The sequence below is a fragment of the Pristis pectinata genome, chromosome 6 (assembly GCF_009764475.1).
Source record: "Pristis pectinata isolate sPriPec2 chromosome 6, sPriPec2.1.pri, whole genome shotgun sequence".
Taxonomy (NCBI): Eukaryota; Metazoa; Chordata; class Chondrichthyes; order Rhinopristiformes; family Pristidae; genus Pristis; species Pristis pectinata.
The window spans coordinates 73,911,058-73,937,841 of NC_067410.1; the positions used below are offsets into that span (position 1 = coordinate 73,911,058).

Consider the following 26,784-nt stretch of genomic DNA (forward strand, 5'->3'; position numbering starts at 1 on the left):
GGATTAAAAGATACAAATTAAATTTTTTAGGTAAAGCTAAAGCACTAATTAGATTATGCAGGAATGAGCTTCTGCGCTTTTAAAACTACACTTTCCATGCCAAAGGTGTTAAACACTTACTACTCAGTTAAAATTTATCTTCTGAGTTTATCCATTTCTTTTCTGGTATGCACCGTAGAATCATACCAATGCATTTTCAATTTTATGAGCTTCTATTCAAGTGCAACTGTTCTAGACTTCTGCATTTAACTCTGGATATACATATTCTGGAACTTGTCCCAGAGACCGCTGTCTGATTACTTCATCAGAGCAGTGACAATGTTAGCCTCCCCATTATTATTCATCATAATCAAGGCCCTTATGTTATTTACAGGCAAATCATCAAAATCCATGTGCGTTAGCAAATCACATATTAAAGCAGTTTTAAAACATTTTGTCACCCACACACTCATCCACCTGGGTTTCTTCTCCTTGGCCCACCCTTCCTATACTCTCCCCCAACTGACTCCATCTGCCTATCATCCCCCACCTCAGCTGATTCCACCTGTCATCTACCAGCCCCTGTATCACCCCTATCTCTTACCTTTTTAACCTGGCTATCTTCCCTCTACATTCTCAGTCCTGATGCAGGGTCTCAACCCGAAACATCGACTATACCTTTGCCTCCACAAATGCTGTTTCACCGGCTGAGTTCCTTCAGCAGATTGCTTTTTGTTCCGGGTTCCAGCATCTGCAGTCTCCTGTGTCTCCATTAGTGTTGTTTGAATTTGTTGGATCAAACAGCAACTAAGACATATTGGTAGAAGCCAAAATAATAAATCATAATGCAATATTAAAAGAAAGTCTCTGCATGAATCACACAAAACCTCATTTCAAGTAGTATGTTTTCATTACAGTCTTAAAGGAAAATCTAAGATACTTTAAACACAATAGCTTCATCCTGTTGCAGGAACCTGCTGAATCTATTTATTTAGTCAGGAACAGATTCAGAATCAAGTGTCTCAACAATGTATGGCAAATACTTATATTAAGAGCCTTACTTACTGCACCAGGGTAGATTTTAAAATTGTATCTTTATTACCTCTCTGAATCTATTATTTTATAGGCTTTATTTCATGCCAATGTCATTGCATATTAAGAACTAGATTGTTTTAATATTTAAAATCATTTCACTGAAGATCCTTTATATATGGTAAACTAAAATGGCTTTTGGTTGTTTGAATTTTTGTATTCAAATGGCAGCATATCAAAGCAGGGAACAAAAGAGAGAGGGGCAGGTAGTATGGATTGGAGAGACAGAGTCCAAGGGAGATGGGAAGAAGTTAGGGGCTTGGGTGCCACAGAAGGAGAAGAGAATTGGGAATGGGGAGAATTAGGGCTGAGCAATCAAAGAGGGTGGTTGGGCGGAGGGAGGCAGTGAGGAAGAGGCAACAGAAAAATGTGTCCCTAGAACCATAGAACAATACAGCACAATACAGGCCCTTCAGCCCACCATGTTGTGCCAACCTTCAAGCCACACCTAAGACTATCTTACCCCTTCCTCCCACATATCCCTCTATCTTAAATTCCTCCATATGCTTATCTAACAATCCCTTGAACTTGACCAACGTATCAGCCTCCACCACCACCCCAGGCAGCGCATTCCATGAACCAACCACACTCTGGGTGAAAAACCTCCCTCTGACATCTCCCTTGAACTTCCCACCCATCACCTTAAAGCCATGCCCTCTTGTATTGAGCATTGGTGCCCTGGGAAAGAGGTGCTGGCTGTCACCTCTATCTATTCCTCTTAATATTTTGTATACCTCTATCATGTCTCCCCTCATCCTCCTTCTCTCCATTGAGTAAAGCCCTAGCTCCTTTAGTCTCTCCTCATAATCCATACTCTCTAATCCAGGCAGCATCCTGATAAATCTCCTCTGCACCCTTTCCAACGTCTCCACATCCTTCCTGTAATGAGGCGACCAGAACTGGACACAGTACTCCAAGTGTGGTCTAACCAGAGTTTTGTAAAGCTGCATCATTACTTCGCGGCTCTTAAACTCAATCCCACGATTTATGAAAGCTAACATCCCATAAGCTTTCTTGACTACCCTATCCACCTGTGAGGCAACTTTCAGTGGATATGAACCCCCAGATCCCTCTGCTCCTCCACACTGCCCAGAATCCTGCCATTTACCTTGTACTCTGCCTTGGAGTTTGTGTGTGTGTAGTGTACCACCTCACACTTCTCCAGATTGAACTCCATCTGCCACTTCTTGGCCCAGCTCTGCATCCTATCAATATCCCTCTGTAAGCTTCGACAGCCCTCCACACTATCCACAATACCACCGATCTTTGTGTCATCTGCAAACTTGCTAACCCACCCTTCCACCCCCTCATCTATGTCATTAATAAATATCACAAAAAGTAGAGGTCCCAGAACCGATCCCTGTGGGACACCACTAGTCACAGCCCTCCAATCCGAATGCACTCCCTCCACCACAACCCTCTGCTTTCTACAGGCAAGCCAATTCTGAATCCACATGGCCAGCCTCCCTGGATCCCTTGGCCTCTGACCTTCTGAAGAAGCCTACCATGCGGAACCTTGTCAAATGCCTGCATGTAGACCACATCTACTGCACTACCCTCATCAATCTTCCTGGTCTTCTCCTCAAAGAACCCTCTCAGGCTTGTGAGGCAAGATTTTCCCTTCACAAAGCCATGCTGACTGTCCCTAATCAGTCCATGATTCTCTAAGTGCTCATAGATCCTACCTCTTAGAATCCTTTCTAACAGTTTACCCACCACAGACGTAAGGCTCACTGGTCTGTAATTCCCTGGACTATCCCTACTACCTTTTTTGAATAAGGGGACAACATTCGCCATCCTCCAATCCTCCGGTACCATCCCCATGGACAACGAGGACTCAAAGATCCTAGCCAATGGTTTAGCAATCTCCTCCCTCGCCTCGCGAAGCAGCCTGGGGAATATTCCGTCAGGCCCCGGGGACTTATCTGTCCTAATATTTTCTAACAGCTCCAGCACATCCTCCCTCTGCACCCTTACCCTTACCAATGCTGTCCTCAGCATCATCAAGTCCCCTCTCCTTGGTGAATACTGAAGAGAAGTATTCATTCAGAACCTCACCCACTTCCACAGCTTCCAGGCACATCTTCCCACCTTTGTCTTTAATCGGACCTACCTTTACTCTAGCCATCTTTCTGCTCTTCACGTACGAGAAAAAAGCCTTGGGATTCTCCTTAACCCGACTCGCCAAAGCCTTTTCATGACCCCCTTCTCGCTCTCCTCAGCCCCTTCTTAAGTTCCTTCCTTGCTACTCTATATTCCTCACGAGCCCTATCTGATCCTTGCTGCTTACACCTTATGTATGCTGCCTTCTTCCTCCTAACTAGTTGTTCCACCTCTCTTGTCACCCATGGTTCCTTCACCCTGCCATTCTTTCTCTGCCTCACTGGGACAAATTTATCCCTAACATCCTGCAAAAGATCCCTGAACATTGACCACATCTCCACAGTATAATTCCCTTCAAAAATGTCATCCCAATTTACACTCTCAAGTTCTCGCCCTATAGCCTCATAATTCACCTTTCCCCAATTAAATACCTTCCCGTCCTCTTTGCTCCTATCCCTGTCCATGACAATGCTAAAGGTTATGAAGCAGTGGTCACTGTCCCCCAAATGCTCACACACTGAGAGATCTGTCACCTGACCTGGTTCATTACCTAAAACTAGATCTAATATGGCATTCCCTCTAGTGAGCCTGTCAACATACCGTGACAGGAATCCGTCCTGGACACATTTTACAAACTCCGCCCCATCTAAACCTTTGGCATTAAGCAGGTGGCAATCAATATTTGGGAAGTTGAAGTCTCCCATGATAATAACCCTGTTATTTTTGCACCTTTCCAAAATCTGCCTCCCAATCTGCTCCTCAGTATCCCTACTGCTACTGGGGGGCCTGTAGAATACTCCCAGTAGAGTAACTGCTTTCTTGTTCCTAACTTCCACCCATATTGACTCTAGAGAGGATCCTTCTACATTTTCTACCCTTTCTGCAGCTGTACTATTGTCCCTGACCAGTATTGCCATCCCTCCTCCTCTTCTCCCCCGCCATCCCTTTTAAAACACTGAAAACCAAGAATATTCAATATCCATTCCTGCCCTGATGTCAGCCATGTCTCTGTAATAGCCACAGTATCGTAGTCCCATGTACTTATCCAAGCTCTCAGTTCATCTCCCTTGTTCCTGATGCTTCTTGCATTTAAGTAAATGCCCACCTACCTTACTACTTTTATAGCCTGTACTCTGCTTCCCCTTCCTCAAAGCCTCTCTACCTGTTAGATCTGACTTTTCTCCATCCCCTTCTTCCTCTGACCTACTCCTCCGGTTCCTATCCCCCTCGCAAACTAGTTTAAACCCTCCCGAACCACCCTAGCAAATCTGGCTGCAAGGATATTGGCCCCCTGCAGGATCGGGTGTAACCCGTCCTCTCTGTAAAGGTCCCACCTTCCCCAGAAGAGATCCCAATGATCCAAAAATCTAAAACCTTCCCTCCTGCACCAACTTCTCAGCCACGCATTTATTTGCCATCTCCTCCTATTCCTACCTTCACTATCGCATGTCTTTGCCTGAAACTACCTGCATGTGTGCCAAGCCAATTCTTCAGTCATCTTGGACCACCTTACCACTGGACCACAAGCACTCTCACCCTGTGTGGTGGCTCATATACAATAGCTATCCCATATTAAACTAATTTATACAAGAGCCACACCTCCTTTTGAAGCTTGGGACCTGAAATGCAAGGACCCTTGGAGGCGTTCAGATTTGAATGCCATTTTGCCATCAGTGCCTGGGAACTCAGAGGCTTTGGCATAGAAGATGGTCAGCTCAAAGTATAAGGCAGTGGGCATGCCTTCCTCTAGCTCACTATAACATGGAACCAGCCTCACTATGATGGTGAGCACACAAGTCCCAACCTTGGAGGCTATTCATGTAGCCAATGATAACTTATACACTGACCTCAAGAAAACACTGGCTCACATTCTAGAGGGAGGCAAGCTGATCCTTCCAAGTGATTTCAATGACAGGGTTGGAAAGACAAAATCCTCTGGCAAGGTGTAATTGGCAAGAAAAAAATGGGTAAAGCTTACTCCAACAGATTTCTCCTCCTGACAAAGCACTTGGAGCACAGTCCTGTCACAACCAACGGTCTGCTTCATCAGAGAGACAAGCACAAGACCACAAGGATGTCCACATTCCCTGCCCCATTATGTGTACTAGTGACTGATGAACTAACTACTGCTGAGTCCAAACTGTTGTCTCCATCTTCCAGGATCCAGAACTATGCTGGCAATGGTAAAATTGCCATTAGAAAACTAATGCCTCAAGAACGCCACAAAGATAGCTGTTCTCCAACAAAGCCTCACAAATAGCCTGATGATCCCCAAGCACCACAAGTGTCCACAGCCACTGGACTGCCCAGAAGTCTGCCCATAAGTGGACCTGCCATAAAACACCAGGACCTTACAAAAACCACTTTCATTAATCATGGAATACCCTTCTCAAATCTGCTGCCTGCATAGATGTGTCTTCACATTGCACCTGTTTCATTATGGCATGCATGTGGTTATCTTAATCAATGGGTCCACAACAGTCACATTCTCTGACCAGACTAATGTCAGCCAAAGCTACATCATTGCTCCAACACTTGGCTTAATCTACCTGACCCACCCCATCTCCTACAAACTTCCTGCTGGAGTGGAGCTGATCCACAGGACAAATTGGAAAGGATTCAGTCTTCATTGCCTCCCATCTGGAACTGATGTTACTCCAATTTCTGTCACTGTGTTGCACTACACATGAAGCTTGTGAACGTACATATTTAGAGTAAGAGCTCCAAGTCATTGTTGACTCACTTATCATAGGCAAAATGAAGGTCCTCTACCAACTTGCCACCTATTAGGTAGATTATGTCTCAGAAGCAAAAGGCCAAGGATCATTGCAGCCAAGTCAAGTTCCTAGGAACGAACATCACCAATAGCCTGTCCTGGTCCAACCACATAGACGCCATGGCCAAGAAAGCTCACCAGAGCCTCTACTTCCTCAGGAGGCTAAAAGAAATTTGGCATGTTCCCTTTGACACTCACTAACCTTTATCGATATACCATAGAAAGCATCCTATCTGGATGCATCATGGCTTGGTATGGCAAATGCTCTGCCCAGGACAATAAGAAACTGCAGAGAGTTGTGGACAGCCCAGCGCATCACAGAAACCAGCATCCCCTCCATGGACTCTGTCTATACCTCTCCCTGCCTTGGTGAAGCAGCCAGCATAATCAAAGACCCCACCCACCCAGGTCATTCTCTCTTCTCTCCTCTCTCATCAGGAAGAAGGTACAGGAACCTGAGGACACATACCACCAGGCTCAAGGACAGCTTCTATCCCACTGTTATAAGACTATTGAACGGTTCCCTAGTATGATAAGATGGATTCTTGACCTCACAAACTACCTTGTTATGACCTTGCACCTTATTGTCAACCTGCAATGCACTTCCCTGTAGCTGTGACACTTTACTCTGTATTCTGTTTTTGTTTTTATCTTATACTAGCTCAATGCACTGTGTAATGAATTGATCTGTACGAACGGTATGCAAGACAAGTTTTTCCCTGTACTTCGGTACAAGTGACAATAATAAACCAATACCAAAATACTATGAGCTTTGTGCTAGGTTTGAGGTCATGATCTTCAAACAGCAAAGGCTATACTGGTGCACTGAAAGTGATGGTGAATTTCATCATTAATAACGATATTCATTGAGAGATGTATCCTGAGAATATAGAAAGCAGTCCCCATGTACTCCAAGGTCTCATCATACATCTTCAGTGTCAGAGATACCATCAAACACTCTTTGCAAAATCCATTGGCAGTGAAAGCATACTGCTGTCAGCAACATCCTTACCAGTGAAGCTTTGATTACACTCAGTTGGCTCCAACGGACAAACCATGTTGTTTGCATGCCCAACACCAGATTCCCAAAACAGACACTCTATCCTGAACTCTGTCACCTCAAGAGATTACCAGGTAGACAGGGAAAGATTTTGAGGATATTCTCAAAGTCTCCTTGAAACAATGTAATATCCCCTTGACCACTCAAAATGGAGAAAGGGTATCAGCATGATACTGAGAACCCCAAGTCCATTCATTGGGAGCACACAAAAACCCAGTGTAAGTGGTGGGAGGAATGCACCCCTCTCAAATACTCAGCCATCCATGCTGCCAAGCACCTCCTGCCCCATCTGTGGCAGAGTCTATGGGTCCTACATTGGGCTTGGCTGCCACCTCAGAACCCATGCAGCAGGTGCAAACAAGTTATCTTGATCCTGAGGAACTACCTAAAAGGAAGAAGATATTAGAACATTGTTCATGGGTCAAGATGCCTCTTTGGCATGCCTGTTGTCTGTTGTATTCAGGGTGATTCTAAGATCCGTCAGGCTTCAGGCTCTATCAATAACCACAATGACCATATATTTAGTGTCCTTAATTACTTGAAAAAAATCTGTAGAATTCGTTGGCATGCCTACTTGAGTGAGTTTATGAGCATCACCCGAGTTTAAAATTATTGTAACTGATTTTCTTTTCACTAAAGCCGTGATTTCACGTAGCCTTTGCATTTCTTCATGTATTGGAAACTTCCAAATTTAATTGGGGGAAATCAGGTTTTAACTGGCAGTGCTAAATTTGTACCTCTGAGTATCAGCCACCAAGGATCGCAAATCTGCCATTAAAGTCAATGCACTTTCTGCTTCAGTTTTTTTCTTTAAATCTTAAAAATATAAGCTGTAAATTTAATTATATTTCAAGTATAATATTTTAAATAAAACTATTTAAGTTTAAATGTGATATGTGGAAGATATTTAAATAAACATTTTGTGTTCCCTGAAAACAGTACATGGGAGATCTCATTCACCACTGCCTGCAGTATATATAGATTTCTCAGTGAGTGATATTTGGTACACTCCTTACTGGCACTATGCTATCCACTGACTTAGGAGTCTTTCTGCCTGTGTGAGGAAGAGGAGTAAAGGAGATGAGCCTTGGGCCACAAATTCACCCAGAAGTTCTCAAAACTCTGGTAATTTCCAAAAATTACCTGAATCTGGGTCAAATTCAGAGAGTTTCCTGGCATACTCTTCAGGCTATCCCAAGATTTTGAAGTCATTGTCACTCTGTTGTGCTGCTAATCACATTGCTTGAATTCTGCTTTTATTCAGTTTCCCCATCCATCCCCTGTGGGTTTCTTAGACCAGTGTCAAATTCTGTATTTAGTTACACTAATAAGTCAAATTTGGAAGTCAGGCTGCAAACAGCCCACTTCAAGATGGTCTAAAATTCACCACAAGAAATTATTCTACCATAAGCAATGCTAAAGCTAAAAGTGCAGTCTTAAGGGAGAGTATGTTGAGTTATAGCAACATCCATCACAAGAAGCTACAAATCTTCTAATCAAACATCCTCCTTTCTCAACTGTAGAATCACATTCAGCATGCTGGTATGTCAAGGTGATTAACTTTCTCCAGTTCAGTATTACTATATTATATCAAAAACAATAAACATCTAGGGAATAGTTGAAGGCTGTAATCCATTTTCAGGGTTCAGATGACATCCACAAACCAATCAAGTTGCATTTGTTTAATGTATGATGTATTTGAACCACTCTATTTGGATGGTTGCCAAGTCTCTGACTCTCTCTTATTTCAACATGTACCTTAATTCAGCAAATACAAGTTTGCTGTAAACTATACATTCATTTGGTTTGTTACCATGGATGCATGATTACAATTGGAGACATGTTAAATTAAGCATGAGATTTTAATTCTGATGTGGTTTACATGACCAATGCAAAGCTGAGAGTTTTAGGAACACCCCAATCACCACCATCCCCCAACCTTTGTACTTGATTCAATTCATTGCCAAATCAAATACTTTTTCAATAATCTTTTGGATTGGTTTATCAACAGCTGGAAACAATACTGTACTTGGAAATCTGTACGGCGAATCAGCCAAATTAAAGCCAGAGATAAATCTGATGTTGTTTAGCAGAAGGATGTGGTAATTAAATACTAAACTGAAGTTATTCACATTACTGCATACCACTGCAATTAGGATCTACTCTACTGAGCATTGTCTTGGTAACTACTCCTTTTTGAGGCTATCAGAGGCTGTTAACTATGTATTGATTTTCATTGCGACTAACACTTATAGTGTAAAACCTAATGGGAGATTATATATTTAGTCTGGGTCCCAATTCTCACTAGCTCAGTATCTGGAATGTTTCACTTCTCACTGAAACCCATTTACAGCCAGTTTATTGATTCTTATTGCAAGGGCTCTGACTTTGACAAGGAAATGGTTGTATAAAGATATTTATGGATTGCCACCCACTAACCTTTCACAATGAGTTGACCATATGACATCATTAAGAAAAAAAATTCTGATTACAAATTTTGAATGGAGTTATTATCCAGTATGCCAAAGGTGACTTTGAAGATGTTCTGTGAGTGCAAAGTGCTTGAAAGATATAAAATTTCACAAAGTAAAACATTTTACCATCTACTAAATGTGGTAACATGCTAAACTGGCCAATGTTTTGAGTTCAGCTTATTGATAAATGTAACTACTCTCACTGTTATTGGGAAATACATTGGAAAGCAACATTTGCACACTACACATGTACGCTTAAAAAAAATCCAGAACTTTCTGATTGATTTGTCTTGCTTTGTCAAATACTCTGTAACATGAGCACCTACTAATAAAATTGACACTGAAATTGAAGGAAGGGAATTAAATTATTTTTTAAGTATGGAGTCTCATTCTTTCAGAACGTAATTAGTGTTAGAGATTTCAAAAAATGAAATTATTTTTAGTTTGATTTTTCAGTCTTTCATTTCTCTGTATATCTTATTCTACCTTCCTTGTTTTACACTTTGTACACAATTTAAATTAAATTTATACCTCCCAGTTTACATTTTGCAAGTCTGTTACAAGTGAGTATTCTCATTGATTTAGAATGTAATTATTGTGAGAGATTTTGTGAAAACTAAAGTATCTTGCACATTTTCTTTTGTCACTTCTACCTCTTTTAATCTTATTTGTTTTACATTTTTGTTTTGTTATATCTTTTTATAGCTTATATTCTCTAATTTATACCCATAAGTTGAGACTCTGTGGCCCCAGTAATTCCTTGGAGGTAGGAGAAAGCAGGGGATGGATTTGGGTTGAGTTTGGGAAAGCTAGAAGAATGGAGCTCTCTCTCGAGTCCCCTATTTAATAGCAGGATCTCAATTATGTTTCAGCTTTTTTTTCCCCCAAGCACAGCAAGTCAGATTGAGAAACTAGCTTGCTGTCAGGCAGAAAGATCAAGACATAATGCAGCAGCAAAGCCATGAAGCAGAGTGCAATGATCACAAGTTCTGGGTGCAGGGTGCTGGGAAAATTGAAAAGCTTTATACTAGTGGAGATAGGAAGCTTAGAAGAGAAAATGGTAGGGTTTCCAAGGTGAAATCATAAGAGCCAATGGTGGAAGGACAATGGAGGCCTCAGGAGGATGAATTGGAATATTCAGTTGTTTATATCTTACAGTAAGAAGGTGAGAGACATAAACTGAATTTAGACACAAGAAACCAGTCCTGATGAAGGGGTCTTAGCCCGAAGCCTTGACTGTTCATTTCCCTCCATAGATGCTGCTTGACCTGCTGACTTCCTCCAGCATTTTTTGTGTGCTACTGTAAATTGAATCTAGCTGTTAAGTGAAAAGCTTAACAGCTATATTCAATTTATAGCAACACACAACCCCCTTGATCCAGCAATCCACACCTCTGTCTACCTGCTGAGAAGTCCATCAGTGCAGGATTGAATTTAAAATGGAGATGTCGCTGAGGCACAGCATTTGATTATAATATTTGAATGACAACCCTTGCTTTGAGGAATATGCTGGCTGCCTACCCCACCCCTGCATCCATTCAAAATGAACACAGATCACTTGGAGGTGGTTAGGGGCATGGATTTCAGATTTTCACATTTTTGGATGACATCTGACCCATACCCACCAGTTTATAGGAGTTGAAAGTCTCTCCTGCATGACCCAGTGAGGATTTTTCCACTTGACTGATTGCAAAGTCACATTAATGCATGTTCTGCTCTCACACGCCACAGATCCCTGGCACAGGACACCACTGTTGCTGCTCAAAAGCCTGCAACAGATCTGTAACCATAATTCAGTGCAGTGCAGTCCCTTCACTGCCAACCACAGAATCCAAGCCAATACATAATAAACTTAAGAAATCCAGGATATTTATAAAACTGAATTACCATTTTCCTGGTAACTTAGTTTCTTTGGGCAAAAACATGATACTGTGGTATAGAATTTTACAACGAATAAAAGAAGCTAATCTGATATTGTTTGGGGATAATGTCAACAAAGGATCCATTAATCCTCCCTCGCTGAACAATAACGTACTTACAAAAACCCATCTCAAAAATGCAGAATCACACAGGTAAACAGAGTAACACATAAAAGAAGAAATAATGGTAAACTCTTTGTTCTATTGTATGATATGCACCAAATTTCTCAATTGATCAGATACTGTAATTTTTTCATCTTAAAAGAAAGTGTATTCTTTCAAATCCTGTTGCTATAAGATTAATAATTAACAACGATGTATCAGTTACCAAAAAGAAATAAACTATGGTGTGTAATTACGCTGTAAGACTCACTTTACAAGAGCTTCTTTCACAACATATTAACAGCAAACAACAATTCTCCCTGTGCTGTCATCCTGTTGTTTATGTGGGACTATGATTGGCATAAATATTGTTTGTACTTCAGAAGAAAAATCACAGTTCCAACAAAAGACATCCTATCAGCTAGCAAACTTATGTCTCTCCAAATCTGTGAGCAAACATACAAAAGCAACTCTGCGAAGACTATACAATAAAACTACACAATAAACAAAATGGGTGGTTCAGATAGTAATCAAGTATTTCTTCATCGCAATTATGTTCTTAGAATTTTGTGTGGCATAAAACATTGAATTTGCTTAATAATGGTTTCCTATTTTCATATGATGACAAACATCACAGCCCTTATGAAAAGGTATTTGGTCAGCTTTCATTCACTTGATGCAAATTGTCCTAAAACACATCATCTGAACATTTCCCAATGACACCTCTTTGTCAGCCACCAACTTTCACCCAGCTCTCAAATTCACCTCAACTATTTCCGACACTTCTCTTCCTTTTCTGGATCTCTCTTTCTCCATCTCAGTCAACAAACTATCCACTGATGTCTATTACAAACCAATAGACTTCCACAGTTACCTTGACTACAAACCCCCCCACCCCCCCACTGTCTCCTGCAAGGACGCCGTCCCCTTCTCCATGTCCGCTGCATTTGCTCTCAAGATGAAGCTTTCCACTCTAGGATTTCTGAAATATCCTCCTCCTACAGGAAACATGGCTTTCCCCCTGACGTATTTGATAGAGCCCTCATACATATGTCCTCAATTTCCCACATGTCTGCTCTCAACCCGCTCTCTCCAGACAGAAAAAAGATGGAGTTTCCCTGATCCTCACGCATCACCCACTAGCCGCCACATCCAGCAAGTCATCTTTTGCCACTTCCGGCAGCTCCAACAGGATCCCATCACTAGCCACATGTTCCCCTCTCCCCCTCCCTGTTTTCTCCAACAGGGATAGGGAGTTATTTGGACAGAGGCTGGGAGGTGATAAGTCTAATCAGATAAGGGAGGGTTGATGGGCAGATGAAACCGGTGGGGAGGGGTAAGTGGATAAAAAATGTGAACCAAGGGAGAAGAATCCCAGGTAGAAAAGAATGTGAGTGATGAGATGGAAACAGTGGGGGAGGGTGTGAGATTCACATATCCCGATTTAGAAAGTATTCTACCTTACTTCTAACTTGTGCCTTACGGATGGTTGTTCTGGGGTGTCAGGAGTTTAATGACTCACTGCAAAAATACCCAGACTCTAACTATTCTCCAACATACTCAAGATTCTTGACACCAGGACAAAGCAATATACTTGATTGGCACGTTCACCATTTAAACAATCTTGCACTCAATCTTAAGCAATCACCAGTACACCATGTATGCATACATGTATGTATACTCACCCAGACTTTTTCAACAGACTTTCAAAGCCTGTAAACTCCACCACCTGGAGGGAAATAGGCAGCAGATACATGGGAACACCATCATCACTAAATTCCCCCTCAAGTCTTGCAATGAATTAGAAATACACTTAATTCATTCATCATTGCTGGAACTTTTACAGAACTTTCAAACCAACAGCAGATGGACGGCTGCAGTTCAAGGTAGCTGACTGCTTTGCTCAAAAGGACATTTAGGGATGCAAAAGGACATTTATGGTCTGGCCAAAAACACCCATGTAAACTGAATTAATAAAAATTGTTCCTATCTTTTAAAGCATCAAAAATCCAATTCTCAATGCGTAAGATGTGTTTTACATCTGATTCCATATCAAAAGTTACATTTGGTTCTGTAAAGGCAAATAATTTTCAAAAAGTAAAAGACGTTTATTAGAAACATACTGCCAGTAACAACTACTGATTAAATCAGGAATTTGTTTTTAGTCTAGGGTATGGCACAGCATGCTCTATGGTGGTTTCATGTAACATTTCTTTCTCTATTCAAAACTGAAAAAGTAGTGAGCTCTTCATGATTCAACACTGAAGTATAATTGATAAGATTCAGTTTAAGTCATGGCATTTGCTAACTATTGTATATAATTCTTATCATAAGCCAGCTTTGACAGGCTGTTTGTTAAGAGCAGCCAGGTGTTATGTTTCTGGCACTGCCTGCTTTATGCATTGATATTTATCTGCCAGCCACTGTTTATCTCAGTTGTTTATAGGGGAAATAGACAACTTAAAATCTAGTGTATTATTTCCTTGTGGAGTAGAGACAATAGGGTGGCAGGGATGGGAATATTTTAACCCTGGATTTCCAGACTTATGAGTTTCCAAACGTTTATATGCACCAGACTGTTGAGCATCCACTGCTACCTTTGCAGTCAGTGGGGAATATATTCGCATCTAGCTCTTGCACTTTGAAATTCCCTATTGTGAATTGATACACTTACGTGCCATGAGTCACAGCAGAGAACAGGTTGAGATAGTAGCTAAAGCACCACATATGCTCACCCAACAGGAATGATTCAGAATAATATTTTCTTTATTCTGGTCAAAATGCAAAATATTGAAATTTTGCAAATTTTCAAACAAATACATTTACAGACATTGTCATCTCAAACACAAGGACCAATACACTGTATTGTATCAATATGCGATGCAAGTACCCCTTTACTCATAGCCAGAAATAACTCTAAGCATTATCACAAGCAATGGCAGGACTGTAACTACCATTATTTTAACTCGGTATTACACAGTTGCTGCTACAGCCATGCTCTAGAAACAACCCAGAAGGGCAAAATAAAGAATTATATTCCCCACTTCCCTGAAGCACAACATCGCATTAAAATTTTACACGTTAGCTACTGAAGTGGCGATGGCAACTCCACAAGTATATTTCAAGATGTGATTTTTGTTTCTTTGTAAACAGTTTTGTTGTTTGAGCTGTGTACATCGGTCATTACTGAACCTATTTTCTCTGTTCTGACTCACTTTCTACATCTAAATTATACGAGCTAAATCGAGACAATCAAACCATGCAGATAATCACAACAAAATCAGATCTAATCTGGATCTATGGAACAAGTTATCGGAAATCTTATATTGGTAAATTTAGTGACTGGTTCCATGTTGAATCCTTAGTATATAAACTGGTTATCCTTTTCAACCTTGAAGATGGATTTTCACAAAATATAAATTTTAACAGAATTCATCCCTCAACATCATAAGTCATTGGCATGATCCTTATCCCAATAAACTGCTTAGATGCATCAATTGGGTTCAGCAGTATATAAATGACAACAATAACTTGCATTTACATAACATCTTTAATATGGCAAACTATGCCACAGCATTTTACAGAAGCAATTTCTGAAGAGCAATTTACACTAAGCCAGAGAGTGAGACCTAAAGTAGGTGATTCAAAGCAAAGGAATAGCTTTGAAAAGAAGGAGATGGAGAAGATTTGACAGGGAATTTCAGAGCTTAAAATCTACATGACTGAATCCATGAATAGGAGTAGTTGGAGGAACACATTGTTCTTGGAGGGTTCTTGGACTGAGGCACTTTACACAGCCAGACAGGAGTGAGACCAGGCAGGAATCTCAACACAAGGCTGACTATTTTAAAACCGAGGTGTTGATAATCGGGAGTCAATGTAGGTCAATAAGCACAGGCCCTATGTGCACCATGTCCAAGTTACTTTGTTCAGGAGCAGTGTCTGTAGCACTTAGTGAAATATTTAGCTCAAAAAATATCTTCTAAGAGGGATATTTTTGTGGTATTTAAATAAATTACAATAAAATGAAAGTTAGCTACTACCAACTAAGTGGAGCATTCTTGATCCAAATGAAATGAACACTAAAGTGAAAGAGTATGACACAGAAGAACAGCCATTTGACACAAGTTTCAATAAATTACATTTGAAAGATATATTAAAAATTGATTTTCAATAAGACAGAAATAAAATAGTGTCTAAATTGGGGCTATCAAACCTAGACATTTGGGTTAAGGCTCAATCTGAAAGATATGAATTAAATATTTGCCCATTAACAGTAGCACAAAGCCTAAAGACATTAATACTTCTTTGTAGGGGAATGGTCTTAGTTAATTCTTTCCACTGAAAATGGATGGAGTAAATACTTAAAGAAAAATAGATCTGGTATTAGCAATATACAGATCACTAATTCTTTTTGCACTATTCTTAATTTCTTCACCTTGTACAGTTGAAGCAATTAGATACATTGAAGCAGTTTTCAACTAATCTGCTCCAGTCTTTTTTTGGGATTAGCGTTGCTGTTAGATCAAGCTTTCCATGTCTGCATCACCATCGACAGTCTCTTTTGCAGATTGGCACAGCTGTCAAGAGCTTCCTGGTGCTTCTCAGGCTTTCCCCATTCCATCCAGCTAGCACAAAAAGTACTGGTATTGATTCAAAGCTTTTGACATGCTAATTTGCTTAGCGACTGCATTAATCACTTTCCCATCCAGGCACGCTTCAAAATGAGACATTTTTCAAAGCCGGGATGTCTTTTTCAACACGAGTGCATTTATTTTCAAACAATATTTTACTGTCAAGTTCAATTGCTGGAGTCTTTTGGATAATTTGGTTACAAATCTTTTTTTTGTAATACTGCTCATGAAAGCAAAAAAGATTTTTATAATTTTATTTCATTTTGACCCAATAAGCCTTTGAGAAAAGTTCAGAAATAGCAATTGCAAATAGTAGTCTGTTACAATTTAATGACATAATGAGAAGCTTTTCAGTTTAATATTAATTAGAATCAGGATTTAAGTGTTTTTAAGAAAGTCTAAGATTGACACGGAAATCATTAAGGAGGCCATATCAATTTGTTGGTCAAAGTTAGCAGAAACAGTGCCATAATCATCAAAGCAAAAATAAAGTCTGTGTAAATTTTGTAGGTTGAGCTCTAATGCAATGAACATTCAATCTTGGAATCAAATCCAAGTTAGACAAAACATGATTTTGCTGTGACAATAAAAATAAATTTGCATCTAAGACAAATATTTAAGTTTTGGGCTCTGATTCAGTTAAATTTGAAATAAAAGAACAGAATAACTGAATATTTACCCACTTCCAGAATTGTCATTGGTGCAGGGGAAAAAAATGAGTTTTCAGTTAACCTCTGACCCTTTGAGTTGAAAGAAACAAAGAGACGATCCGGAGCCATGTCAGAACACAGGCAAATGGCAAACGGCAGGGGATCAGACTGTCAAAATAACACTTGGCACTTTACGGCGGACAGTATCTATGATGCTCTGGCTATTCGCAGAATCAAACCATGAAAAATGGTCTGGAAACTCAGGAAAAAACAGCATTAGAAACTGATTTGTTTCTGGAGCTTCATCACTTAGAAACTTTATACTGGATATCAATAGTTACCAAACCAAACTACTAGAGAGAAGCAGTTCACAGCGAGGGTGATCCTGTGTTGTTTCCTGCACCATGTATGGTTGATATGTCTGATCTTCTATTGCTCATAAATTAAAGTAACTGTTCACAAGAATTCTTTATAATCCCCAAGAAGTTCGACTGTTAGTGATTGCAATTAACTTGGATCCAGTAAAACAAATAGGATTGTCTACATCAGTAAAGTAATATCAGGCTTTAGTTAAGAGGTGATTAGCAAAACAAAAATAAGATTAATTTGTCAAGTTATTAGGTGTTCCATGTCTCACTTTGGTCCAGAACTTTAACATTCTTAACAAAACCAATGTAACAGGGGTCAAAGCACATGATTAATTCTTCACAAATGAAAACTGCAAAGTTTATAATCAAGACTCATCACATAAAGAGCACATGGGAAGCTCTGTATCGGTCGTACATAGATAGCCAAACTTGTAGTACAAGGGGACTATGTAGAAAAGCTGCAGTATGTAATACTGGCAGCAGAGTGAATCAATGTGCCCAGGGTCTCTGAAACAATGGGATCAATTTAACTCACCACCATCACCTACCCAGCTCATTCCACCAAACGGAAATGGCACATGGGAAGAGTTAAAATTCTCAAAGGCTTTTGTGAAGTCATAACAGAGGCCACATATGGTGATTGATGCAGCTCCCTTCAGTTATCTAGGGAGTGGTTATGACATGATAATGACCACTGTGCCTCAAAATGGATGGAATCCAAGTTGCTGTTTGAGGAGCAGCACTTCAGGCACTGAGATGTGACAGTCATAGAGGACCCTGGCAATGGCTTTTCCCATGACAGACAGCAGGGAGACCCCTCTGGAGTTACTGCAATCAGATTTGTCTCTTCTATGAAAATGTCACAATTGTGGCATCTCTGAGTTCCCCGAGAATGTCCTTCTCTTCCAAGATGTGGGAGATGAGGCTGTGAATTTGTTCCTCTCTGCCAAGTTTTAGAACTTCAGCAGGGATATTGTCTGCTCCCTAGGCCTTGTTGTTTTCGAAATGACATATTGCCTTTTCAATTTTGTGTCAGTCTGGGATTGTGGTGAACCTGGACCAATTAGATTGCTGTGGAATGGAGTTAAGGACATTCGTATCAGAGACAGAGTCAGAGTTGAAATGTACTTCAATGCGCACTGGGTGCTGGTTGACTCTTTGTCCTTGATAATCTCTCCTCCATCAGAGTGGACCCTTGGATGTTTGGGTCCAAGATTCCCGAGTAAGAACTCACCAATTAGAGCATGTTATGGTTATCAGCAAGTTGCTGGACCTCCAGTACTCTTTACAACCACCATCTGGTTTAGGTCACAGGCTGACTTCCATCAAACAAGAGAAACTGTGGAGTATTCAGCTGTCTGCAGAACTTCATTTCCATCGTACATCTGCTACATCATGACATTGAAGTCATGATCTTAACTAATGAATCCACAGTAGATCCAATCTCAATGCAGGTGGGTCTCATCAGCCCAACACTTTTCCTACTCTTTCTCATCACTATGCTATCTCCCTTCCAACAATAAAAGTCACCATTGAAGTGAACAAATGGAAAACCATCCAACTCACATTGCTCAAACTCTGTTATTGAGCTCTGGTACTCAATATGTGTGTGTGTGTGTGTGTGTGTGTGTGTGTGTGTGTGTGTGTGTGTGTGTGTGTGTGTGTGTGTGTGTGTGTGTGTGTGTGTGTGTGTGGGTGTTCGTTCAGAGGCTGAGTTCCAAGCTACCAGCATCTCCTTTACTGAAGCATATTAGAGAATGGGCCTTACTCTGAATAACAAATATCTCCTACCAACCTGCCCCCTACTATACAATCCCACCCTTCAACAATAAAGGTGCATGATGAGACGCAAGAAACTGGGTCAGTTTCTGTACCCAGGAGTGGCCCAATGAAATCATACATTGACAAAATTCACCATTGCCTTCAATGCCATCTAAGGGAAAAATTATTTGAAGATCAAGATCTCAAACCTAGTACAAAGCTTGCAGACGTCAATGTAGCCTGCCCTCCTGTACACTTCGGAGACACAGGCTACCTTCAGCAGCACCTCAAAGCACCGGATATCTGTTACCAATGCTCTTTCTGTCCTCCAAGTTCACTGGCAGGATAAGAACATCAATGCCAGCATCCTCTTTCCGAGGCCAGGCTCCTCAGTATTAAGGCACACAATTGGCTCCAAAGGGCAGACCACATTGTTCTCATGTCAGGAACCAGAATCCTAAGCTCTCCTCCAAGCTCTGAGAGATAACCAGGTGGACAGAGTAAATAATTCAAGGTTGTTCTCAAAGCCTTCTCAGAAAATTCTAAAGTCTCCACAAATTCATGAGAATGCATGGTCCTTAATCATTAAAAATAGAAAAGGAGCATTCAGAAGTTCATTGAGGACCTAGAGTCCATGCATAGGAGCACAGAAGCCCAACGTAAGTGGCAGAGAGGAGTGCACTACCTCCAAACATGCAGCCAACCCCCCAGTCAACCACCACCTACCCCATCTGTGGATTGCACATCGACCTCATTGGCTTTGTCAAAAACCACAGAACTGGAGTGGAAGCAAGACACCATCAACTCCAAAAGACTGCTTAGAAACAAGAAAATTCTCTGTCAATTTACCCCTTTGAGGCATCTCCATTTATACCTGATAATATTTTAGTTTCTCAGACTTTCATATCACCTGAGCCACCCACTGCAGGCAAGCAGGCATCTCCTGCACACTCTGTAACTCAGGAGTTCTATAAAGGAACTGGAACTCATTACCATTTCAGTTCAATAAGCAGGAACTCACTCCATCAGCCAGCCTGTTAGCATTGGCTCCAGGGTGCATTGGCTGCTGGACTGCAAACGGCTACAAATTACAGGCACGTAAAGAAGTTGTAAAAGAATGGCCTAGATCTTGCTGTTAGCGACAAACTGACGGATTTACCACAGACACCAATGAAAGCTGCCACAAAGATTACAGGAGCTCCAAGCCCATTGAATTAAATAATTCTCACAGCAACAAATCAGGAAGAAATAAAAACAATTTTATGTAAAATTTTAATCATTTGACCAAATACTAAAGACTGCAACATACACCTAACATTAAAGGTAGAAGGTCAAATATCAGAAACTTCTTAAAAAGTAAGAAAAATATAATTTAAAAATCCTCTTTATTTTGAGATATTTATGATTGAGAATTACACTGGACCATTTTGTTTGGTGTCAAAATAATTTGCTGAACAGTAATTATGGCTCAGTTCACCATTAACAATTCACTTGGACCTCATGCATAAAGCAAGACATTTTTAGGTTTGTAAATTTTTTTCTGCCTATGATTGTGGTGGAAAAATCTACAACCAGTAGAGCCTCAGGAAGAGAGCTGAATCATTGACGATAACTTCAAAATTTCCTCACTAGACACGTAGTTGCTGGCAATTCTACTGTGTAATAATGGTGAAATCTAGCAGTTTTGCCATCATTCGTAGCGTACAAGCTGAGCCACTGCAATTAATTTTATTGGCTTTGGAAAATTAAGACAGTTGATTGATTGCTCATTTTGCAAGTTAGCTTACAATTGAAGGGTTTTCTGACAACTTCACCTGGAGAAGCGGGAACAAAGGTGGCTGTTGCTCCTTCTACATTGTACTGGGTGCAGTAAGTCTAGAAAGAACTGGAGCAGCAGTAGCATAGTCCTCAACATCTGTAGCTAATCTCAGACCCCTTTAAAAGTTGCTAGTGTAGAAGGCCTTACCCAGCCAAAAGGATCTATAGATTAAGGGTCAAACTTCTCAACCTATCCGAGGAACAGGGCCAGAGGACTTGTCTAGCCACTGCAGCCTCCTACAAGACCTGCTACTTTGAGGACCATGGTGACTTGCAGTCACAACCACTGTTGTGATTACCATCCCCCTTAATTCCAACCTCCATCTCCAAGGAGCAGAAAATGAATGTGCAGGTCACAAACAAGTCTGGCACAGAATAAAATGAAACTATCCTTATCAAGGTGGATTTGCATAGTAAATACCATTCCAGGATTCCCAACCTAATTGGAAGACTCATTACCTGCTGCTGACATGACCGTCTAACCCACCTGCCCCACCCCCAACAATCAGTAGTAAGTGAGGCCTAGTAATTGCAATGACAAGCTTTCAGGATTCCTAATGAATGCTTCAAGAACCAACACACAGCACACTCTGCATCCAACACACATGCTGTAAGCACCATTCTTGCATTGGGTTAATGTCAACACCTATATTACCATAAACAGTGATTAGTGTAAATGAGGAGTTGACGGTTGGTGCAGGCTGAAGGGTCTGTTTCCACGCTATGACTCTAATATGTCTACCCTCGAACAAAACGTGGACACTGTCCATCTTTTGAGGAGCCCTTGGGTCCAATTTGCAAGGTAAGCTCCTTTCCTTTGTGAATTAGGAAATGGGACATACTATTTTGCATAATTTAGTGCAGAAAATTTGCAAACAAGGAAGCTGATCTATGCAGAAATAAGATGGCTGGCCATTTTACAATGCTCATTCATCAGAACAGATGAATGGCGGGGGTTGGGTTGTCAGTGTGATGATGACATTGAGAGAGATCATGTTGATCTTTCAGCATTGACAGTAAAACACAGACGCTGTACATGTGAATCCCACATACTGAGTTCAGGAGATTTTTTTTTCAACTTTCAGCACTTCACAGTTGTAGCCAGTCACAACACTAGGTTGGTTATGAAATCTGACATACATTCTGAATCCTGTCTTTAAACCGGTGAAGAGGCAGTCTCATTGAGCAACATATTTGTTTTAGACTCCAAAGCACATTAACAATATATTTAGGATCTGCTTTTTTCTAATAATTTCATGCTTAGTAAGCATCTCTAAATCATAAAGTGTAATTATATTCTGTCTGCTTATCTCTTAAATTTAAGATGGAAGCAGAAACGTATTGTTTCTAACTAAAGTCTCATGAAGCGGGTTTTGAGATGTACGAATGTATTTAATAAGCTGCCATGCATAAAATGCATTTGAGCAGCTCCACTTCTGTATCAGTAAATGTAGGTAATAAGTAGCTGAGTCAAAGAACAGAACTCTACTAAAGGCTTATTTTCAGAGTTGCGAATAACTTTCACCATCACATCGAACACCAATTTCAAAAGGATTTCATTCAGAACAAACATGAGTTTGTAAATTAAGATACAGAATTACTGAACATTCTTCCACAAAAGTCAGCACCTTTTTAAGTTCACTATGATAGGAAAATGAAGACTGCAAGCACCAGCTTCCTGCGCTGGTGATGGATACAAAACTTGTTTGCCATTCAATCCTAATGTGAGAATAGCTGCATGCTATAGTAGATTAGTAGCATTGCTCACAATGACATACTCGTCCTTTGCACATGTTCTATAAAATGCTTCTAACAAGACAAAATAAGTAGCAAATGTCCTTTTCCTCAAAAAAAGTTTCTTTTCCTCAAAAATATAAAATTTGGTTCACTCTCAACAAAATTGAATTACTTCACCATATCTGGATTAATAAAACCCATTCAATGCAGCATCATAATTAAGAGATTGCCTTCAACATGAGGATTATCCTAATGAGGCAATAATTAAAGAGGGATCAATCAGAACTTTCTACACTGGCAGTAAATCAAACCAAGTTTTTCGCTGTAAACTGTATTAAAACTAACTAGTGAGGTCCAGAGAATTTTTGCATTGCAGCAAGGTTGCAAGATCTTGTCTAAAATAACAATTTTGATTAGTTTTCACTACTACATAGTTAGTGATACATTGACATCACAAATCAGTTCTATTTGTTATCTTACAAGGAAGTCCGTCAGACATCATTGCCCCTTTCAAATGAACTTGCAGGTGGCACAGACAATACCCATCTGTCACTTTGAAACCTCAGATCCATCCCTACCAATCTTTCAATTCTTTCAAGTATTAACACATTCTGCTGAAGGTGACAACTGGAAGAGGAAATGTAAGTCTGTCCCTAGTGGTCCCAGGCCCCAGCAGATGACCAGCGTTGGTGACTCCAATAACAATAAGCACCCACCACTGCTGATTGCCAGGGCTTTGTCACACCATGAGATCTTAATCAATCTAACTCTGACCCCCAATGACAGGCGGAAGATGGATGAGGAAGTAAATGACCCTTGACCCCTGCTCTATAATTGTCCCGTCAGGGTTCTCCCATGCAAAACAATACGGGCAGTTCCTATTCACAAAGATTCAAACACATTCAACATTACTTGAATCAAATGGCAGTGGTAGGGGCAGAAGATCTTGGCTCCCTATGGTAAAACCTTCTCAGTTCTGTCACAGCAAAGGCTAAATATTTTAGTTCCAAAAGGCAATACCAATAAGATATTTTTTAAAACATAAACATGAATCAGATTAAAGATTAGAAAAACACCCTTGGCCTTTCAGGAAAGCACACTTTTCAGTCAGAAAGTCCAACTGAGTTCAGCTACGGTGCGATAGAAATGATTATAATTTGAACACAGTCGTAACATGCAGAATAAATCTACCCATGATAACTTCCTAGTATTTATTGTTTTTTCTTTGTAAGAACTGGAAATGAGTGGCCTCAAAATGGGGAATAATTTATTAAAGATACATCCTTTATAAATGATAATGTAGTTATTAAAAAAAGGATCATAGACTAATTCTGATAGTGTTGTAGCTTTACTCATGTACTGGACTTGGTCACTGAGCAATGTTTTTTGGTTAGACTCAAGCTTTTGTTAGGGAGCTGTCCCATCATTTGTACTGTTTATCAGTCTAACTTATCAAAAGGCTCTTATTGAACAAAGCAATGTAATTAGCTGCACCAAACATGGGGCACAAAGCTCAAAACAAGAAAACTCTGTTATTCTCCCATTAATCAAGATAACCCAAGGAGGCTGTATTTGAGCTCTTTGAGTAACCTTGGTATGACTAAACCAAACAGATCACTTAAAGGCTATAGATATATAAATGATGGCTTACATTTCTTTCATCGCACAGAAAATTCAGAGGAATTAGCAATAATACTGCCTTTGGGAAAGGGAAAGTAGAAATAATAAGAAAATCTAATACTAGTTAAGGCTATAACAATTCAATAGATATTTTTGGATTTCATATTTTTCCATCTTTTTCTTAAAGCTGAGTTTTGCTCTATGCTCAAACGAATTATGTTCTGACTAAGCACTTTTAGAAGTTGACATTAAAACAATAATGATTCTTAAAAATATCACAAAGAAAATTACATTTCATCCTATCAGTTTACATCCTGTATGCTTTTTAAACAAAAACAAGATTATATTTAGCTGAATGAAATGTAACATATTTCCAACTTAAACACTCTAATAAAACTAAATCAGTACTATCTTCACTTTATTGTTTCCAACTGGAAATCACTCTATTTTTACACTTGCCTGTAGATGCACTAACTACAATCAAAAGTCAATGAAAAGTTTGCAGCTATAGCTCTTTATCAATCTACAGGGACTTCGTATATTTTTAGTAAACCGTTCATTGTGAGGTACATTGTACAGAAAAGGACATTCTACCATGACTCTAGTCTACTAGGACTCTGGCAATTTGTAAATTAGTTGTAAAGCTCTAATGCTTAGTCTGAGTTTGATACCTGTTTTAACTTAAATTGTTCATTTTGCAATTATATCAAGATACTAAAACCTCACTGTTAGATCTGTCCTTTCAAATACAGCACTGGAGAAATTATGGATGACATCACCATGACCAATGAGGGGTTATTTACAATTATAAAGGATCTATCCACCACCAAAGTTTTCCAATGATGAATACAATGCAAAACTTGCAGATTAGTTGTGGTGAAATCCCAAACAATGCATGGCCCAAATTTAAGCAGTGGGTGGACAAGAAGGTATTGCATGGTCTGCCTCATCATAATCATTGGTCTCAGTTATTGCTGCACAGCACCTTACATTATGGTGCTTCTTCTTTAGGTATGTAGAAGATTATGGAAACTTTAGTGATCCATTTCTTCTCTGCCCCTGCAGAAAGCTGCTCAGTCACATTATATTGTCAAGATCTGCAATGTTGCACCTGCTATAAATCTGCTCTGGAACCATAGCAGAAGCAGCCACGTTATGATCCAGAGAATCTATTTGATTGTTGATCTTGTTATCACATTCACCAAGAAGCCATAGAACCATTGTAAGTGATAGGAATGGGATGTGAGCCTTGCAGCAGTATCATTGGCACTGAGATAGGTATTCATTCCAAATGCTAAATGCAAAATATGTACTGGTGTGCTATTTTAAATTATCATCAGACAAATGGTGCATGTTTGACCCAAGTTCTTTTATGAGATGACTGAATACAAATTTTAGCATCTTTATTTTTTGACATAAATAGACTGATGTCGTTAGATACTTGCAATCAAGTCACTTGTTATGCTTGTTATGCTATGGAGCAAAGAGACATCGCATGGAACTGACAAGAGTTGTTAATCACTCTGTTGTGACCTTTAATCTCCCAATGGACAAGCTAATTATCTCTATTTACACCATACTATCCAAACACTAATTAAATTACTTGCGTATAAACCTTAAATAGAACTACACCAAAAAATACAACATTTTATCCTACCTTGGCACTCTCCAGACTGTTCTTCATAGCCCGTGTTGCACAGACAGTTGCCTATTGGCACCAACCATTCTCCATCCGCACCACAATACATTTTTGGCTCATCTTTCTCCTCAGAATTGTTCACGCAGGAACCACGCACTTCCACAAGAGATGAGGTGTCAGCACCTGTAATGGTGTCAGGGAACTGTGCCAAGTTGTGTACTGTCAGGGGGCATTTTTTGTAGAAAACACGGACAGATACCAAGGCAATGCAGGCACCTACATCTTGGAATGCCAAGTAGAAGCCCTTCTTAGTCAGAGGGCCGACATCCCGAACTTCAGTGTTCAGTTTCATTACCCGGTCACCAATGTCCACTTGTGTAAAACTCTCATCAGCTGCAATGGTGTCAATCTTTATGTACCGATTTTCTGAAATATACCACTCATTATCATTATTTGATTCAAAGTAAAACAGATTAAAAGTTTCTTTACATGTTCCCATGACACCTGGCAGACTGTTGCAGTCCCTAAGGGTAAATTTAATTTCTATGTAAACTCTCTGGGCTCCCTCACGAGGGATCCAATCAGTCCGCAGCCAGTTATTCTGATTTGCTTCCATCACATTGCAAACCTGGTAGGTACGGATTGGAGTATTTTTCTCATCCATGATACTCACTTCCTCCCACTGTTGAAATAAAGCACACACACAAAACACATATCTTTTATTCCATGACTAGATAGTTCTGTGAAATGCCATTTAACATTAGGGCATTTTTGCAGAAAACACAGACAGATACCAAAGTAATGTAGGCATCTACATCTTGGAATGTTTTTTTCAAGGCATGAATACACCAAGTGAGTTCACCTATCTGCATCTCCCAAAGCTTGTCTAATTCTGTATTGCACGTATGCATGTTAAACTAGAGTATAACTGGAGATAGTTAGATGAAACAATGAATTTAACAATGATGTGCATTTGCATAATACCTTTAATGAAATGGATATTCATTTTTAATGGTCACTTGATTCCTGCTTCATGAAGGAGGGCAAATGGC

The 26,784-nt window shown here is 40.0% G+C and overlaps 1 protein-coding gene across 1 annotated transcript in view; it reads right to left on the reverse strand.

Annotated features, from left to right (window-relative positions):
- LOC127571193 (ephrin type-A receptor 4) overlaps window positions 1-26,784 on the reverse strand; it is a 115,228-nt gene that overhangs the window by 83,597 nt on the left and 4,847 nt on the right. The window contains exon 3 of the mRNA XM_052017335.1: window positions 25,751-26,414. Within this exon, the coding sequence (XP_051873295.1) occupies window positions 25,751-26,414 (664 nt within the window). The remainder of the gene's footprint in view (window positions 1-25,750; window positions 26,415-26,784) is intronic.